Genomic DNA, 20,219 nt, shown 5'->3' on the forward strand with positions numbered 1-20,219 from the left:
CAAGGCTCACTCTTAGAATATGATTAAGGAGGTCTGAGGTTGGGCCTAGAAATGTACAACTTAATTTTGAGGATACTAGAAGTATTCACCAGAAGGGAGCTTTTGAGAACTTTATTAGGTAGGCAAATTCAGGATTTAGATGTGTACTGATCGAAAAGGACACATATGTATATGTTTTTGTGTATATGTATTTATATATTTTTCTCCTTTGCTTTCTAGTTTGTGGTATCTAGACGATGGAGAAGCATTGATATTTTGAAGTCCCAGAACTGAAAACATAAGTTAAACAGTTTGTCTTTTTTTCTTATGAACAAAGCCCCAAGGAATCAACCTGGTATATGTTGTATACTACAACCTGGTATATGATCAAACAAGGGGGATTTACCTGTCTTAGAAACTGGTTTTGTTTTTGTTTTTAGATTGGCATCCAATCAAAAATATTACCCAACTTCCAAAATGAGAAGTTGGACAACAAATTAGATATTCATAGGTTGTAGTATAAAATTGTGATTTCATCTTTTTTTAAAATGTTTATTTTTGAGAGAGAGCGTGAATGGGGAGGGGCAGAGAGGGCGGGGGGTGGGGGTGGGGGGGTGGGGGACAGAGGATCTGAAGCGGGTTCCATGCTAACATCAGAGAGCTCAATGAGGGGCTCGAACCCATGAACCATGAGATCATGACCTGAGCCAAAGGAAGTTGAATCATGACCTGAGCCAAAGTTGGCCGCTTAAAGGACTGAACCACCCAGGCACCCCCATCTTTTTATCTTACAAATAACACTTGTCCTATAGTTATGCATTTCTTTAAAAAAAATTAGCATCATCTGTCAAAAATAAGAGCTTACCATATGTATGTGTATATATATATATATGTGTATATATATATATGTATATATATATGTGTATATATATATATATATATATATATATACTATTTCTTTTGTGATAAATAACCATGTTGAAAGAAAATCCTTAAAAAATGGAAGATCATAGTTTATGTGATTGAAGTTAAAATATGTTTTTAGTTTTTTTTTTTCAACATTTATTTATTTTTGGGACAGAGAGAGACAGAGCATGAACGGGGGAGGGGCAGAGAGAGAGGGAGACACAGAATCGGAAACAGGCTCCAGGCTCTGAGCCATCAGCCCAGAGCCCGACGCGGGGTTCGAACTCATGGACCGCGAGATCGTGACCTGGCTGAAGTCGGATGCTTAACCGACTGCGCCACCCAGGCGCCCCGAAGTTAAAATATGTTTTTATCCTCTGTCTTGAATGTTCTGTTTCATTTAAGTGAAATAGGACTGTATAGGAATCAAGTATTAACATGATTTAATATTCTAGGGTTGAGGCTGTAACTAGAAACTATCCAGTTTTTAAGGAAAACAGGGGGATGGGGGCATGTCCTTTGCTTTGTAACAATTTCCAAAAAAGGAGTGTCTTGAGACAAACAGCATATTTTAGGAGCAATTAAAATAAGCTTATCTACAGATGATCCTTGAGAATTGAAAGATATATAACTAGAGAGATTGGTTATAAGGGAATTACCATATAGAAAATAAGCCAGGGGTGATTTCCTCTTCAGGAGTTCATTCAAACACTGTTTTTTGAACGCCCACTTACAAGTAGATTTTCTGCTGGGCACAGTTGCAAGAAACCCACAAACCTGTTATCAGGTAATGCTGACCTCAATGAGAGAAATGAAATGGAAGAATCTAGTTTTGCTTTCATGCTAATATAAAACTAAGAAATCTAGAAGAAAAAAAACAAAAACAATAAAACGTTAAGATAGTTTTCTAACTATGAAATAAATATACAGAATTGTATTAAAACCTGTTCATATAACATTTGCCACCAATAAGTTCACATTTCTAATGATGCGGTATAATATTCCTGTTAAGGAATGAAACATTTTCAACCCTGTCTGTGAAAGCGTTAGGAAATTGAGATATGAAGGAATTTATCCAAGGTTACCCTTGAAGTTGTGATGGAGCTACATTGGGCCCATGGCTTTTGGCAGTAGAGATGAGGACAGTGTAGCCATGTTCTGTCAGGTAGTTACCTCACGTCTTGAAAACTGTAGGAAGTCGGAGCTGGAGCTAATAATAGCAGTAGATCTTTCCATAATATTATTGGAGCAACCAGAGAATGTCTTTTTTCTTTTCTTTTCTTTTCTTTTCTTTTCTTTTCTTTTCTTTTCTTTTCTTTTCTTTTCTTTTCTTTTCTTTTCTTTTCTTTTCTTTAATTTGAGTCTCTAGCTATATATCTTTTCCGAGCGTTCACAGGAAACCAGGAATGAGAATGGAGGGAAATTTGGGAGCCTTTGTGGTGGTTCAGCTCCTTGTATATCTGGTGGCCTTTGTAAAAAAAGCTGCTCATTGCCCTGGTGTTTCTGTGCAGTAAATATGACAGAAACAAAATAGTTCTTGTTCCTGAATCTATGGAAGGATGGCAGGATTCCCTTGCAGCCTTATTTGTTGTTGTAATCCTTTTGTGATTGTCCTGGTAGCACCTGTAGGACTTTGAAACCAAAGATATTTCGGGAAAATTGAGACTTAAGAGAATTAGTGATGAAGATGAGAGAAATGTAGAGATTTAAGGTAAAGGGGGAAACTGATAAGGCAGAGATTTCCAAAATGGTCATACCTTGAGTCTTGCAAATCTTTGAGAAGTTAGTTTAGTTTGGGGAGCAGGACACTGATGTATGAGGTCAAAAGATGGAGGAGTTGGGTTTGGAAGGGGCAAGTAGACAAAAGGACTGATTAGACAAAAGAAATTGAGGAGTAAGGGGATGAGTGAGTTAAGAATGGCATTTGGAAACCTTAGAAGGACATAGAAAACATTTGACACAAGTTTAATCATGCTACATACTTCTCTCTATCATAGTCAGGAAATGCATAGTCACTTGTGAGTTAAGACTATTCTCTTTACCAAATGTGAAGAATATAGAGCCATTGACTTTTTTTTTTAAGTTTATTTATTTATTTTGAGAGAAAGAGAGAGACGGGCAGGAGAGAGAATCCCAAGCAGGCTCCACACTATCAGCATGGAGCCTGAGGTGGGGCTCAGTCTCATGAACGGTGAGATCATGACCTCAGCTGAAATCAAGAGTCAGATGTTTAACCTACTGAGCCACCCACGTGCCCCTAGAGCCATTGACTCTGTAGGACTATCACGATAGTAGTCACTGTTTTTTATTACCTGTTTTTGCTCCACTTTTGTACTGATGCTTATGAGTGAACAATGAACCAATTTATACTTTTAAATTTTTTTTTTAATATTTTTATTTACTTTTGAGAGAGAGAGAGACAGAGCATGAGCAGGGGAGGGGCAGAGAGAGACGGAGATCTAGAATCCGAAGCAGGCTCCAGGCTCTGAGCTGTCAGCACAGAGCCCGATGCAGGGCTTGAATTCACAGACTGTGAGATCATGACCTGAGCTGAAGTCAGATGCTTAACCAACTGAGCCACCCAGGTGCCCCTACTTTTTTTTAAGTCTTTTTTAATATTTATTTATTTTTGAGAGAACGTGAGTGCTAGTGGGGGAGGGGCAGAGAGGGAGACAGAGAATCTGAACTGAGCTGTCAGCACAGGGCTGGATCCGGGGCACAAACCCATAAACTGTAAGATCATGACCTGAGCCGAAGTCAGATGCTTAACCCACTGAGCCGCCCAGGTGCCCTATGAACCAATTTATTTTTTAAAAATTTCAACCCTTGCATCTAAACTTGGAGGAAACCAGTTCATTGACCAAATAAAGAAAATTCAGGCTTCTAAGGGAGTTTGAAAAAACAATGGAGAAGTAAGTTCAATTGTACAAGGCTCTTTGAAGTCTTTTCCTTTAGTGTGTATTATTGCTTAATGAAGGTCTCCTGGGCATTCCTTCCACATATTTCAAGAATGCAGTCACCAAAACAAAATTTAAGCCAGTTGTCTGGACTTTTGTGGATTGGGGATTGGACAGACCAGAGTTTTCTCTAGCCCCCTGGTGCTGTCAGGGAGGCCAAACCAGTGATCTGGGATGAAGGGAGTTAAAGGCTTCCTTATGCTTCTCTGGGGAGAATTTCATAAACTGGGCTAAAGGAGAATGACAACTACAGTGAGAGAATGGGTATCTTTGTGGGTTGGGTGTGCTCCTTTCCTTCCTAGATCTTGCAGCAAATAATGGCCAGGGCTCTGTGATAGTGTTTCGTAAACAACTGTCTTAGGCATTCACTGTCCTAGACCAACTTTCAGGTGGGCAGGGAAGCTTTGGGGTTATGGTATTTCTCACAGCTGAAACTTATTTCCTAAGATTTAAAATAGCTGTTAGAACAGTCATCATCTCAACAGCATTGCACCACTCCAGGGTTTTCTTCAGAGGAAAAATGCATGGTGATTAGTGGGAGTGATTGAAGAGAGCTAACTGTTTTAAAGATCTTTCTTTAACTTGGTATTGGTAGTGGGATTCGAAGGCAAAAGTGGTTTGATCCTTGTCTGGTTTCTTCTTGTTCCATAATTGTCAGAATGCCCTCAGTGATTTATAGGGGCTGCTGTGGACCTTAGAGCCTGGTGGAAGGAATGAGTATGTCCAAGATTTATCAAAATAATGTCCATGAGCTTGGGCTGCTTCCTTGTTATACTTATTAGCAGTATTTTCTCTGCCCTTTAAACTAAGTGCTAAATACCTAAGCCCTTTGGGCCACTGACATTGTCCTTTCATATCTAGATTGGCTGGCTAGATTAAGAAAACTCAGCGTGGATGTAGTGAGTATTAGTAGGAATAAGAAATGCTTTGCTGTTTACAACAGCAGCCTCACATCCATCTTCCTTAGTACAGGTTACTGTGAGAAGCTTGTAAGTTTTCATTTGGAGGAAGCACACAGAAAAATACTTGAACATAGAAGGAGGGTCCAGTCTGACTTGGGGATTAGATGATAGTGTTTTGAAGTAGGTAGAAATAAGCACATGTTCACTACAGTGTGGCCAACTTTGCTCTAGTGCAGTTCATTGCAGTTCGGTACATGGTTGTAGTTTAATTAACTGCCAATTCAGGAAACATTGTTGAGATAAAAACTTGAATTCACGCATAGAAGCTTTTCTTGGCAGATAATGAAATGACAGTGACTATTGGTGGACAAAAATGTAGTTATAATCCCAGACTTTTGGATAATCACCACTATATTTTTCAATGGGTTAATGATAGTCAAATTAACCCTCAGCAAGTTGTAAATTGATGGCAAAGTTTTTACTATGAAGATTTAAGATTGTCATTTACCTTGAATTTTATCAGTCTGATGAGTCAGATGGAAAAGTATTTCAGAATTATCAGCGAAATAGTTCTTTTTCAAATCCCTCTGACATCAGGTCTAGCAAATTTATTCACCAGTTGAGGTATTTTCTAGCTCAAAAGCATTCTGCATACACTGAAGAGTCCTCATAAATTTTCTTTGCAGATCTCATTTGGTGATAGGCATTCTCTTTAAATCACTCACAGGTATTTTTTATGCCTAATGCCATTTTTCATTTTATATAATGAATTATGATACGTTAAGATTCTTTTGGAACTATATCCAAATATTTGATGGAATTAAAAATAAACCTTTTAGCTTTAAATCTTTACAAAGTATTTGTAGTTATGTAGATTTACCTGAAAGATTGATGAGCATAAGTATTTAGGATGCATTGACAATTTCAATTACTTTTTATGGCTAAATCTTTCTCAGAGGTGCCCTGAGGATTGTCAAGGACTGTGGGACTTATAAGGAAATATTTTAAAAATTACTATATGTGATAAAGATTATAAATTTGATTGGAGGACAAGTTCAATATAAATGTAAACATTATGGTAAATAATTTAGCCTAGAAAAGAAAATTGAAAACTAAGCTACAATAATTTTAATTTTTCCCCATAAGAATATTAGCTAACTTTTAAGTGAATAAAATGGCATGTCTTTTTGTGAATTCTGATCCTTATGACAATACTCTGTACTGTTTGTCTGTATTCTTTAGTCCATGGGATATCTTGTTGCACTTGTTAAATTGATGTGTTTTAGGTGCCCCCTGGCCAGAATTTTAAGTAGAGTATTTCCTCTGTGGAATTGACAGTGTTTTTGAATGGTGGTTGTTCAGTAGAATTAAATGGTTATTGCTAGGACTTTGTACATTATTGTAAATTTTATATTTTCTTGGTTCTTTATTCCATTATAACTAACAACTAGAGAAAATAAATACAGAAATGAATACACACACACGCACACACACACACACACACAGAATTTATTGTAGAAAAATTGTTTTAGATGAATGCTTTGTCTTAAGTCTATTTTATAGAAACCAGGTAATACCGGGATTCAAATGTATTTTTGTTGTTCTTTATTTACTTTTTTCATTTTGAATTTCTTCCTTTTTACATCTTGCTAATGCTTTTCTTCATTTCTTATTTTTATCAAGACTAAAAATATTACAAACCAAAATTAGTGTTCCATGTCTCCTTGGTCCGTTCTTCTTTTGGGGAATCAGCACTGGGGGTCAGAGAAGAAGCCCAGAGGGAATATTTTAATACAGATTCTTCTTGCATACCATTTTAAACTGCATCAGTTAACAAGTATTTTTTAAATTTGTTTTTGACAGGTCCCTACTTATCTCTTCTTTTAAAAAATAATAGTTTTTAAAAGGATACCTTTCTCAAATAAATATATTAAAATATACCTTCACTATGTGCTAACTTGTTCCAAGCTTTATTCTTTTTTTTTAATTTTTAATTTTTTTTTTTTAACATTTATTCATTTTTGAGAGACAGAGAGAGAGAGTGCAAGTGGGGAAGGGGCAGATAGAGGGAGACACAGAATCCGAAGCAGGTTCCAGGTTCTGAGCTGTCAGCACAGAGCCCGACAAGGGGATCAAACCCATGAACCGCGAGAACATAACCTGAGCCGAAGTTGCATGCTTAACCGACTGAACCACCCAGGTGGCCCCTAAGCTTTATTCTTAAAGCTGGAGTCAAGTAAGAGTGCAGTATTGTCTCTGTCTGCCCTTGGAAAGCTTACATACAGCACAATAAATTTTGAAAAAAGGTATATGAACACACAATTTAGTATATTCTCTTTGAAAACGGTCAGGTTTGGAGGAGCACGGGTCCTATCCCACACTGCTTTCCTTAAATAGTTTTGGTTTTATACTTTTATTTTTTCATTTGGAGATCTACCCATGAATCTACCTCCTTTTGTAAGACTACTATCGTGTAGCATAATAGTGCAAAGTAATTCATACTGCCGGCCTTCAAATTCTGGCTCCTTACTCACTGGCTCTGTGACTCTTATTTAAAGATAATATTGGTGTGCCTGGGTGGCTCAGTCGGTTAAGCGTCTGACTTTGGCTCAGGTCATGATCTCCCAGTTCATGGGTTCGAGCCCGGCGTCGGGCTCTTTGCCGACAATTCAGAGCCTGGAGCCTGTTTCAGTTTCTGTGTCTCCCTCTCTCTCTCTGCTCCTACCCTGCTCACACTCTGTCTCTGTCTCAAAATTAATAAACATTAAAAAATTAAAAAAAAAAGATAATATCAAGATGTTTTAATATGTTTAGTTAAAAAACTAAAATGTGCACAGAAGCTCAAAACTTTTTCTGATATCACTGAGGTCTAGGAGACATGGTGATATGGCACATTCCTGCCATAGTGAGATTTTGAAAGTTGGGCCACAAATGATATTTCTTGTATCTTGTTTACTAAAGGCTTTAGGTCAGTGTAGGATTCTTTCCATTTCATATTTATTAACAATTATGCATTTGTAACACTTGGAGGGAAGTGTTGCCTAAGAGTAGAGGAACTATTCATTTCTACATCCAGTTTAGTTCTTTTTCTGTCAAGCAAATGGAATAAGCACACCTCGCTTCATACACACTTCATACAAGTAGAACTTGTTTCGGTGTTAAATCAGGTATTAAATATATTTTGTCTCTTGGGTGGGGTTGAAACAGTTAGGAATTCAAGACTAAAAGGGGTAGTGTTAACATGAAGGTATAGAATAAAGGTACTTCTTTAACTGGTAACAAGGCCTGTATTTCAGACATCGGGAATGCAAACATGTCTATGATATAATGTGTTTAAATTCTTACCTGTTTTGTTTGTGTCCTCACAGAAGCTTAATAAGAAACTAGTTTTACTAGTGAATTTATAGTTGTGCTAGTACCTGTGACACTGTATTTTGTTATTATTTTTGCTAAAGGAATGTAACTTGGCAGCCCCTCTTTGGCTCTGAGAATCTGTTGTGATTTATGGCAGTTTACCTCCCTACCTCCATCCACCCTGCCAGAAGTCTCTGGGCCTGTTGCCTGTTGTTGTTGTTGGGTTTTTTTCCTCGCTAAGATAATATTCTGAACTTCTGAATCATATAAGGTAGTGATTTTGAACAATAGCAAGGTGAAGGAAGTAAGAAATAATCCTTTAAATGGCTGTATGGCTGGAATGCATGGGAACATAGTAGAGGCATTCCTCTCCTTGAGTCACAATCGTTCCTAGGAAGCCTCAGTGTTCAGAAAATAGTGTTTTCTCACAGGAATAAGTTATTGGAGTTCATGTTTCTTCCCAAGAATGTTCAAAGAGGCATAAATGGTATATTATGAAAGCAGAGGTACCATTTGTTTATGACTCCATTTTCTGAATGGTGAAAACCACATTTCCTGTTCTGTATAAATGTACATGCTTGTTCAGCCAGGAACCATCAATTACATATGACAGAAAGCACACAGTTGTCCTATATTTGGTTCCTAATAGAGTTGGTACCCAACATAGTGCTCCACACATTAGATACACATATTAGATGCTCATTAAAGGTTATCTGAAACTAATATTACTTCATGCAACTCCAGAACAAACTTTAAGTAACAGTTGTGTGTCATTTTTACTTTTTCAATTTTTTTTTCCCAAGTAAGGTTGAATTTCAGTGCTCTTTTCCTTTTTCTTTAAATTTCTCTAAGACAAGTAGAGTAATTCCAAATCAGTTTTTTTTGAATATTCTTATCAGTGCTCATTCAGCTTTCTTTTCCACTGAAACGCCTTTCCAGCACCTGCTTTTTCAGACCCTGTGCTTTGTACTGGGAAGATAGTGCTAAATAAGAAATGGTCGTAGTGTTTGAGGGGAAGCAAGATGAAGGTTAGCAGGTTTGCATTTGAGACCAAAGTGATGCAGTTAAATCAGTTTCTTTTCCTGCAGTCCTGTGGGGCCTTCTGGCTGGCCTACTCTTGGAGACTTTGCCCTTCATTAGTGAGCCACAAAGACAAATCCCAAGCCAGTTAAATGAGACTTTTAAAAAGGAATTTCCTACTATCCCAGAATTGGGAAGAAGGCATGAATTGGCCATGTATAAGCATTCATGTGGCCTTATGGGTAGAATAGAGTAGGTGAAACTGCATCATGGCTGTTAATCAGGCAAAACCATTGAGAGGCAGGGGTTATTAGTCGACACAACAGAATAACTAATGGTCGAAGTGTATTACAGCATGAGCTGAGATATGAAAGTATGAATATTAGACATGACACTAACCAGGAGGAAGAAAATGTGGGTTTCTGTCCCGAGGTTAATCAAAGGATAAAAATTAAATGACATTTTGAGAAAAAACTGAAACAACTCCCTAGTGGCCAAGTAACATAAATTATGATATGTAAACTGTGAAGATATTTATTCAACATATCCTTCCCTCTTAAAAATATCCCTCCCCGTCTCAGTATATTTATGGAGTTATAACACAGAAATGGTATAGGCAGTGTATTAGCTCAGGCTGCCATAACAAAATACTACAGGATTGGGTGGCTTAAACCAAAGAAATGTTATTTTCTTACAGTTATGGAGGTTGGGAGTCCAAGGTAAAGGTGACAGCATGGTTGGTTTCTGGTGAAAGTCCCCTTCCTGGCTTGCAGTTGGCCACCTTCTTGCTGTGTCCTCACATGGCTTTTCCTCTGCACAGAGCTCTCGAGGCTCTTCCTCTTCTTACAGGAACACCCGTCTTACCAGCTCCACCCCCATGACTTCATTTAACCTTAATTATCTCTTTAAAGGCCCTGTCTCCAAATACAGTTGCATTGGGGTTACACATGCATTTCAGCACGTGAATTTTCGGGAACATAGGCAGCCATATTTTGGACCATTTGTTTATCTCAAGGTAAAGAAGATTATATTTTTCCATAGGAACAAATGGTTAGAGTCTACATTCCTTCTTCCTAAGGATGCTGAAAGAAACACAAATGGTTCAGTTCTTTTTTTCTGAACCCAGGAATCCAGGATGATTCAAAACCCCTTGTGCCCTTGTATAAAGTTATACAGACCATCTGTATTTATTTTTCTTCATGTATTTACTCTATATGCTTTTTCAAACAGTATAATGAAACTTCAGTGCTTGAATTGTGGTATCTGGAGAGTTTGGGAATTTTTTATTTATCTTTAAAAGCAAGAGTTATGCTTCTTAAGTATTTTGGTCTCAGGACCCCTTTTATACTCTTACAAATTATTGTGAATCTCTAGGAGATTTTGTTTATATGTCTAGATATTTACTGTACTAGAAATTCGCACTGAAAATTTTTTTAAAAATAAAAATTAGTAAATTTCATAGTGACAATAAAAAAAATTACATTTTTAAATGAAAAATAGCTATCCTCCAAAATAAATTAGGGGAGGAATTATCTTACATTGTTGCAAGTCTCTTTAATGTCTGGCTTAATAGAACACAACTGGATTTTCAGATTTGCATTCAGTCTGTTGTATCTCATGTCGTGCGTGTAGCCTATGGAGAACTCCCCTATACCTACGAGAGAATGGGAGTGAAAATGGCAGATAACATCTCAACTGGAAGACAGTTTTGGCCTTGAAGACCGCTAAAAAAATATGAGGGATTCCCAGGGTACCCATACTGCACCTTGAGAACTGTCACTGTAAGCATTAAACTTGCCTTTTACAGGGGCTGGAGATGAACACCTTAGGAGTCTAAAATGGGTAGAAAGTGGAGCTGATGGAATTGGGCAGCGAGTTTAAGATAGATCTAGGTCATAGAAGGAAATGTACTAGCCAGGAATATCTGACAAGCCACACCTCAGACGCCTTGGTTAATTGAAGACTCTACTGTCATTTCATTTCAGCCCTGGATAGTTCTAGGGAGGACACAGATTTTAAAAAAGTATTCAATTGTCCTTTATAAAATGGATTTTTATCTATATTCTGTTTATATTTGAAGGGATTTCAACAAGCTGCCCCTCTTTCCCAATACCCCCTCCCTCCAACATAACACTTAATATGGATGCATCATTTAACTTCTCAGCCCTTGAGTGATGTCTTAGACTTATCTTAATTATAATGAATTAAAGGTCTACAAAGTTCAGTTATTTTTGTTTTCTGCTTGTCCAGAATGTTATAAAACCCTTTGTCCCATACTTGCCCTGCCATAGAATGATCTGGATCTTTAAGAGAACTAGAATCAACTGTCTTTTTTTTTTTTCTTGGGGCTCTTTGGGGCCATTAATAACTAGGACTGATCTGCTTAAAACTGTCTTGCCCCCAAGTTAAGACATATGGTAAACTGATTAAGTATAAATATGTACACCCTGCCATGTATACATAAGTTCAGCCAACTGAGTGAGAATTCTGTAAAAATAGGTGATATACCCACTCATCCTAATGCAGCCATTCGAAGTACTTTGAAATACTTATTAATATTATAGAGAATTAGCCTTACGTCTCTTGGTGTTTAAGTGTCAGGAATACGTTTAAACAGGAGACTTTTTATGCTTCCTTTTTTGTGAGCGGAGAAAAAGCCATTTTGGAACAAAGGTCTAAAGTCTGGTGTCTGCCAATGAGTAGTTATTGTTCAAATAAACCTCTCAGATTGGACTTTTTATAATTAAAATCAGAGTACTGAAGTGTTGCATATTCCTCATTCTTGGTGTTACCTTTTTAAAATTTAAAGTCAAAGCAAAACCAGAAAGCTTTATAATTTATTCCTCCCTCCATTCCCATTCTTAGGCAATCACTGACCTGCTTTCTGTTACCATAGATTGGTTTACTTTCTAATTCTGTAGAATTTTATATAAATGGAATTATATAGACTTTGTATAAATGGAATCATAGACTGTCTTTTTTCACCTGGCTTCTTACAGTTAGCATAATTTATTTTGAAATATCCATGTTCTATCAGTAGTTCCATTTTCTCTCTTTTCTTTTTAAATTGCTGAATAGTATTCTATTGTATTGATATGCCATTATTTGTTTATCCATTTACCTCTTAATGGGCATTTGGTTCCAGCTTTGAGTTATTACAAATAAAACTGTTGTGAAGACTCAAATACAAGTCTTTGTGTAGACATTTGTTTTAGTTTCTCCTAGGTAAATGCCTTGGAGTTGATTGGTTGGATTACCTACGAGCTGTCTGTTTTAACTTAAGAAACTGCCAACTGTTTTCCAAACGGGTTTTACCATTTTACATTTCCATCAGTGGTGTTTGAGAGTGCTTATTCTCTACATCCTTACCAAAATTTGGTATGATTAATTTTTTAAATTTTAGCCAATCCAGTGTGTGTATTGCAGTGTGGTTTTAATAGCATTTCCCTGATGACTACTGATATTGAATGTATTTTTTTTTTTTTTTGGCAGTAGTTCATTTTTTTTTGTGAAATGGCTGTTCAAGAGTTGGTTAGGGGTTCTAGAAGTTGTTTATGTATTCTGGAGACATGTTTACCCAAAGGTATAAATATATCTGTGTAATATAGAACATGTATTATGTATATTACACAAACATATAATAACAGTTCCATATATGTAAAAGCAATAAAGATGTTGCTCTATCATTTTCTGGCTTTCATGGTTTTCTGTTAAGAAACTCATGGAGGGGTACCTGGCTGGCTTAGTCTGTGGAGCATGCGACTTTTGATCTCTGGGTTGTGAGTTTCAGCCCCACATTGGGGTAGAGTTTACCTAAAAAAAAAACAAAAACAAAAGCAAAAATCTCATGGTATTTGTACCGGTGTTACCCTATATGTAACATATCAGTCTTTTCCTATTTAGTTGCGAGTGTTTTTTTTTTTTTTTTACTTTTGGTTTTTAGAAGTTTGATTGTGTCTTGGTTTGGTTGTCTTTGGTCCTTTTATTTTTAAGATTCATTGAACTTCTTGAATTTATGAATGTGTGTCTTTCACTATATTTGCAAAGTTTGGGGCAATTATTTCTTAATAATTTTTCTGTCTCAATGTTTTTATCCTGTCATTTTGGGACTCCCAACTACGTATATGTTAGTCCTTTTGATACCTTCTTACAGATCCCTGTGGCACTGTTCATTTTTTTTTTCTCAATCTTTATTTTCTCTGGGTTCTTCAAACAGAATAATTTGTCTTCAAGAAATATTTACTGTCTGGTATGTGAATCATAATCAAAATTGATCTTCAGTTTCGCTTATAAATCCCCTGAAAAATAACTGCAGTAAAGAAAGAGCTGCAGTGAAACTTGGTTCAGTGACTAAATTTAAGTATAATTAAAAAAAAAAATCTCACACGATATGATTTGCTGTAAACTTTTTTTTAAGTTTATTTTTGAGAGAATGAGCGAGCGAGCAGGGGAGAACAGAGAGGGAGGGAAAGAGGATCCCAAGCAGGCTCTATACTGTCAGCACAGAGACTGACAGGGGTCTAATCTCACAAACCGGTGAGATCATGACCAGAGCCGAAATCAAAAGTGGGACACTTAACCGGCTGAGCCATCCAGGTGTCCCAAATTTGCTGTAAAATTTTAAGTTGCTAATTGAAATGTATTTTTAAACAAATTGGCCAATTTGGTGTTTGGGGTATGGGAGCATCATTTCCTATATTAGTATTCTTTTATCAGTTGGGACAGTGAGTTCTGTGTCCCAACAGATAGCATTGCAGTTATTTTTTCCCAATGATGACTATATGTTGAGATCAGTCTTTGTAAGAAGATAGAAAAATAATAAAATGTGTTAGAAATATTTGCATTAAAAAATAAATTTTAAGGGGCACCGAGGTGGCTCAATAGGTTAAGTGTCTGACTTTGACTCAGGTTATGACCTCACAGTTCATGTTGGGCTCTGTGCTGACAGCTCTGAGCCTGGAGCCTACTTCAGATTCTGTGCCTCCCTCTCCTGAGCTCGTGCTGTGTCTCTCTCTCTCTCTTTCTCAAAAATAAATAAACATTAAAAATTTTCTTAGAAACCCACAAATTTTAAAAATTAGTCAGGCTTTATCTTTTAGCCAGAAAACTACTTTATTTATAATTATGCAGATTCCATCATCCCAAGTGTCACATTTTCCTGTATCAGGATTCAACTAGTACTATAGGGTAAAAGGAGACAGCAAATAGATTTTCTCAAAAAATGTTCTATAGTAGAACATGAGAAATTTCTCTAGGAATATAATTTTTTTCTATCATATCTAGTCTCTGTTTTGTCTGAGAACAGCATGGAACCATGTTGCTGAGTCTTGAAATGTCAGCTTGTCTGTTCCCCTGCAATGATTTTTATTTTTCTGGTTTGGTCTTAAAGTCTTGAGAATTCATTTTATTATGAAATGTAAAAACTCATTTAAAAAAAGCATTTCATAGTTCTTTGCTCTTTTCAAAGGAAATAGAGTATCTAGAATAAAGTAATAACCGTAGCATCTTGTAGACTTGCTCTTTAGGTTGATGGGTGCTTGCACAATGTTATAAAGTTCTATTATCTGAAAAGGACTCGTTAAAAAAAAAATGTGTCTGCTGTGGTGCAAGAACAAATGACTTCTCTGTGGTTGCTTAACCATTTCCTGTAAGTCTGAGAAAGTGGTTGTTTTCAAAATCATTGAGCTGAACTTGGGTTGATCTAAACTTAGCTGTGCAGTTGTGTGGGTTAAACTCACTCGTTGTTTCACTTCCATCTTCCTTGTAAAAAATTAAAATCTAAAAATTCAAAAAATCTTGTTTTCATTCGTTTTAACTAAGTAGCTGAATAATTTTGAACAAAAGTTAATAATCTGTAAAATATAACGGGCTTAGCGTGTCTCATAAAAAGCTTCTAGTTTTGTGAACTAGCAAAAAATAAAGTTTCAGTGAAATGGGTAACTGTGTTGTATTTGGATAATTTCAGAATCCTAATGAAAGAGGGAGCAAGTTCGATTTACTGCCCAGGATGGAGTTGTAACAGGGAATGTAAATTGGGCAAAATCAAGCAGTACTTTTTCAGTACCCACTAAATGCCTGGCTGAAAGAGTTGTAGAAACTATAGTGCCATTGTTTGACACATGGCAGTAGTTTCGTGGATCTCTGACACCATCCTAACCCTCTTCACAGCTCTTCAGCTCTGATGTAGGGATGGCTCTGTGACCACCCACCCCAGATCCAGAGGCTGCTGACACATGAGGCATTTCTCTGGTACATGGGACCTGGTTTGACATTCCTGGCCTATTTTAAGTCATGGCACATGGTCTTGAAGGGTTTAGCTACCATAGAAAAATATGGGTTTGAAATTTGGCCATGTCACTCACTAGCAAGTTATCTAACTCTCCAATTCCCACTTCTTCATCTATAAAATGTTGTGGGGGTTAAATTAAATGAGTTGACCTATGTAAAATCCTGATTAATAATACCGAAACCTAATAATTATTTAGCACTTTATTATGTGCTAGGCTCTGTTCTAAATGTTTTATACATATCTCATTTAATTCTCAAAACTCAGTGAGATAGGTACTGTTATTATCTCCATCTTACAAATGAGCAAACTGAACTTGGAAAGATGAACTAACTTGCTCAATCAAGGTTACACGGGAATGACATACCAGTCTAGTTTCAGAGACATTCCTAACTACTTTGCTGTGCCCAGTGCATTGTTAGCGCATGCTAACGCCCTTAGCGAATGTTGGTTTTTATCACTGTTTGTGGTGGTGTTAAGATGATGGTTTTGATAACGAACTTGGTCTTACTTTTTTCATTGTTTGCCCTGGTCCTGTACTAGGGCCCCAGGCATAGCATCCCCACATCTATTGATAAGGGAGTAAGAAACAATGAAGTCATGTACTTCAAGTTTTCCTCAAAGCCCTTGGAGGGAAAGCTCACAGTTGCACACAGTTTTGTATAAAGAATGCTGAGTGTTCTGAATACCGGATGTTCTATTCTTATGTGTCTGAGTTGGAGTCTAACCATGAGGCCCTACTTCTGTTCCCATTTCCAAGATGTCACAGAATCGTAGAACTAGTATGTGTAGTGTGTGATTTTAGGGCATTGTGTAAGAAATGTACACCACGATATTAATAGTATATTGTGTAAAGGATGGATAAATCATTCATCTGTTGCTGTGTAACAAATGACAATACTTAATGGCTTAAAATAATAACCAATTTGCCCACTATTTTGTACGTCAACAATTTGTACTGGGCTCAGCTGGATGTTTCTTCCACTGATCTTGCCTGGGGTCACTTGTAGCAGCCATCATTTGGCAGCTTAATTTGGAACTGTAAGATTTAAAATAGCTTAACTGGCATATCTGGCAGTTGGTGCTGCCTGTTGGCTGGACTTGTCTTCCCATGTGGTTCTTCATCCATAAGGACGCTAGCTCAGATTTATTCTCATGGGGCTCTCAGGTCAGCAAAAGAGAAATAATGAAAGCAACAAGGCCTTTTAAAACTAGGATTGGAGAGGCACCTGGGTGACTCAGTCGGTTAAGCAGCCGACTTCGGCTCAGGTCATGATCTCGCGGTCCGTGAGTTCGAGCCCCGTGTCAGGCTCTGTGCTGACAGCTCAGAGCCTGGAGCCTGTTTCAGATTCTGTGTCTCCCTCTCTCTGACCCTCCCCCGTTCATGCTCTGTCTCTCTCTGTCTCACAAATAAATAAACGTTAAAAAAAAATTAAAAAAAAAACTAGGATTGGAAATTGTACAGTGTCACTTCTGCATTCCATTGATTGAAACAAGTTGTAAGGCCATTAGATTCAAGGTGGATACAGACTCCACCTCTGAATAGGAGGTTCCATCAGAGATTAATGGTACATTCTACCTGGTGTCCAGGTTTCCTGATTTCACCATCCAGGGCCATTTCTAAGTTTATTTACTTATTTTGAGTGAGAGAGGGAGAGAGAGAATCCCAAGTAAGCTCTGCACTACCAGGACAGAACCGGCTGTGGGGCTTGAACCCATGAACCACGAGATCATGACCTGAGCCCAAGTCAGACGCTTAACCAACTGAGCCACCCAGGTGCCCCCAGGGCCATTTTTAAGACACCTCAACAGTGTTGATAATTTTTCATCATTTTATTAACTTTAGATCTTCATAGATTAAAACATGATCTGTACATGTTCAAGGGGGTTCTCCTATTTTTATACATTTAAAAAGTAGAAAATATAGATACTAAAAACACCCAACATACTCATAACTCCCAGAAATAACCAGTGTTTAAATTTTTATTTACAGTGTTTCCAACTGGATGAATATTTATTTATTTAAAATTCCATAACCTGCCTCTTAATACTATATTTTGAATACCTTTCCATGTTTAAAATAGATGTAAATAAGTTTTATGATGTAAATAACTTTTATGTCTGTATAATACTTTATTAGGTATGAATATACCTTTGTCACATACTTCGATTATTTCCTTTCTGTTGCTCTGTAAACAAGACTGCTGTAAACATTCTTACACATATATTTTTCTGCAGTTACTCTTAGGATGCATTTCTCTTATGGAGTTACTTGGTCAAGTAACTTATTTTAGGTTTTGACATGTATTGATGAGACATGATTTTAAACATTCTATAGTTTAAACTTGCCAGTAAGTATAACTGCAGAGCAAAGTTCTTAGGTGTTATAGAAAGATTATTCTTTAGACATTCACAAGTGGATGTACCCATTATGATTTGTGTTTGGGGGAACTTAGATGTGTGTGTGGGGATTGTTGGGATGAACTGTTAGGGTGAACCTTAAATTTAGACCACTTTCCCTTTAACATGATCTCAAATATAATGAATAACTGAAAACCTAGATAAAAATGGCAATCATAAAAAAATAACATTGCTTTAGCATTTCAAATCAAAATGTGTTAACTTAGTTACTAATATTATCTTCTTGACTAAAGCCTTTATTTTGCATACAGGTCCACTGATTAGAGTTCTACAATATTTCATCTTATATATGATATGTGCTGTTTGTGACGCATCTGTAATTTATAGGTCTTCATTATTTTTCAAATGGTTTGAGAACTTAAGACACTTTGACGGCTGGGAGCAAAATTCTTCTGTAGGGCCCTCCTCCCCTAATCTTTTTGTTTTACTTGCTAATACCTAATCTGGCAGCTGTGTTATTTTGGGGACTCATTTTTGTGGTGTCTTTCTGCTGCATACTCAGCTTTCATAGAAGCAGTTTTCATTCTTTTTTTCATTTAATGCAGTACTTATTTACATAACTACAGTTATAATTTTAACTAGCATAAATTGATTGGAGAACAACTAATTCTTGGCAAGAATACAACTGCCCTGGTGGGGACATAAGTGCTTGAATCTTCTAGAGAGTAGCCCTTTAGACATTCAGTGGACACTTGGCATCAGAAAATGTCTTTCAGGGGGGAATGAACAGCATTTGTTAATTTGGAGGTTTAAGTGGACATAAGTTAAAAGAACATCTACTTTGTTGAGGTAGAAAATTTTCTTTATTTACTGAAGGAAATTACTCTTCTTAATTCTTGTTTTACAGTTAAGGTTTGAATTAAACTACAGGTGTTTATTTGTCCCTCTCCTTGATCCTTTACATTGAATCCTGTATCTGAAGCATTTTGTGGCAGGATTCTTTATGTGCTATAGCTCATGTTTGTATTTGATACCTTTTGGCCTTTGGCATTCTCTAGTAGAATGCCTCCTTTTCATCTTCAATGTTATCCTTGATAGATATTTAAAGGTTTTTTTTTTTTTTAATGTTTATTTTTTCAAGAGAGAGAAAGAGAGACAGAGATAGAGCGTGAGCAGAGAAGGGGCAGAGAGAGAAGACACAGAATCTGAAACAGGCTTCAGGTTCTGAGCTGTCAGCACAAAGGCTGACGGGGGGCTGAAACTCTGGAATGGCGAGATCATGACCTGAGCCAAAGTTCAATGCTTAACTGATTGAGCCACCCAGGCACCCCTACTTGATAGATATTTAAAATAACGTGCTTCATAGCTGCAACATTAAACTAGCAAACTCATCTTCTTTGTTGCTGCCATCCTGCACTGAAGTGTTGATTTTTGCTTATAGGACTACAAGACTGCACAGAAAGTAACAGCTGTGATTAGACTGAGTAAATATAATGTGTACAATTTGAAGATGGTGATAAATTTATTGACTGAGTGTTTTAGTTTGGTAAATTAAAATTCATGTCTATGTAATGCTGCCCTTTAGGTTATTTCAGTCACAATGTGACCATTATATAATTTAAATTGCCTTCTTATGAATTGTAGCTGTCATTGGTTATCTGAGTTTTATTGTGTAAATGTAATTATAGTAAATGAGCATGGCCTTTAGATGCACTTAATCCCTAGGGATATTTTGGGAAAGGTTGTAGTGTCTTTACAATCAAGACAGCCATTTGGCAAGTATATTAGAAGTCAAATGACTTAAAACAAAACCTGTGTACTAAAATCTCTGTGATGCAGAATTATCTCAAGTTATCCTGTTTCACACTGGCTGAAAGCCTCTATAGATATTGCTGATGCTGATCTTACAAGATGTCAAGAGGCCAGAATTGTTGCTTATGTTATCATTTGGTATTTATGGCACATAAGACAAAATGGAGTTTCTGGACTTTACTTATTTTATGAATTTATCTAATGACATGTGTTGTGAGTGGCATTTAAGAATCATCTTTTATAGTAAAAGGTGTGAGGGGGGAAATTGTACTGATGCATCTTAAAGAGAAATGCTAGTGTGTTTGGCTAAAAAAGGATGTGTTTACTGGCTTGAGATTTTGAAGTTCCTACTGTGGCTATTTAATATAGTAGCAACAAACTATGAATGTGGCACTTCATAGTTTGCAAAGTGTTATGACCCACTTATTTCATGTAACCCCTATGATAGTCTAGGCAGACAGGGCAGTTATTATCTCCATTTTACCAGATAAGAACACTGAGATCCCAGGTAAGTTCTGGAGCCAGAACTAGAATCCACAGGTTCCTCAGCACTATACTTTATGTCTCCTACACCATAATTGATTTAAATTATGTCCTGGCTTTGAAGAAAGAGGAGGAAATGTAATAAGTCTGAAGAATCTG

At 36.8% G+C, this 20,219-nt stretch overlaps 1 protein-coding gene and 1 long non-coding RNA gene across 5 annotated transcripts in view; one reads left to right on the forward strand and one right to left on the reverse strand.

Annotated features, from left to right (window-relative positions):
• Positions 1 to 20,219, forward strand: part of LNPEP (leucyl and cystinyl aminopeptidase) — a 100,456-nt gene that overhangs the window by 4,365 nt on the left and 75,872 nt on the right. For 2 of the 4 annotated variants that reach the window (XM_045033957.1, XR_002744487.2), the window contains exon 1: positions 220 to 334. The exons of the other annotated variants lie outside the window; for them this stretch is intronic. In XM_045033957.1, coding sequence (XP_044889892.1) covers positions 307 to 334 — 28 coding nt within the window. In that variant the 5' untranslated portion in view covers positions 220 to 306. Of the gene's footprint in view, positions 1 to 219; positions 335 to 20,219 lie in introns of those variants that run through there. 4 annotated transcript variants of the gene reach the window in all.
• On the reverse strand, positions 6,244 to 9,926 carry LOC123379180. Its single transcript, XR_006583328.1, has 2 exons — positions 9,814 to 9,926; positions 6,244 to 6,498 (listed from the first exon to the last, which is right to left on the reverse strand). It is a non-coding gene; the product is annotated as an uncharacterized LOC123379180 (long non-coding RNA).

The sequence above is a fragment of the Felis catus genome, chromosome A1 (assembly GCF_018350175.1).
Source record: "Felis catus isolate Fca126 chromosome A1, F.catus_Fca126_mat1.0, whole genome shotgun sequence".
NCBI lineage: Eukaryota > Metazoa > Chordata > Mammalia > Carnivora > Felidae > Felis > Felis catus.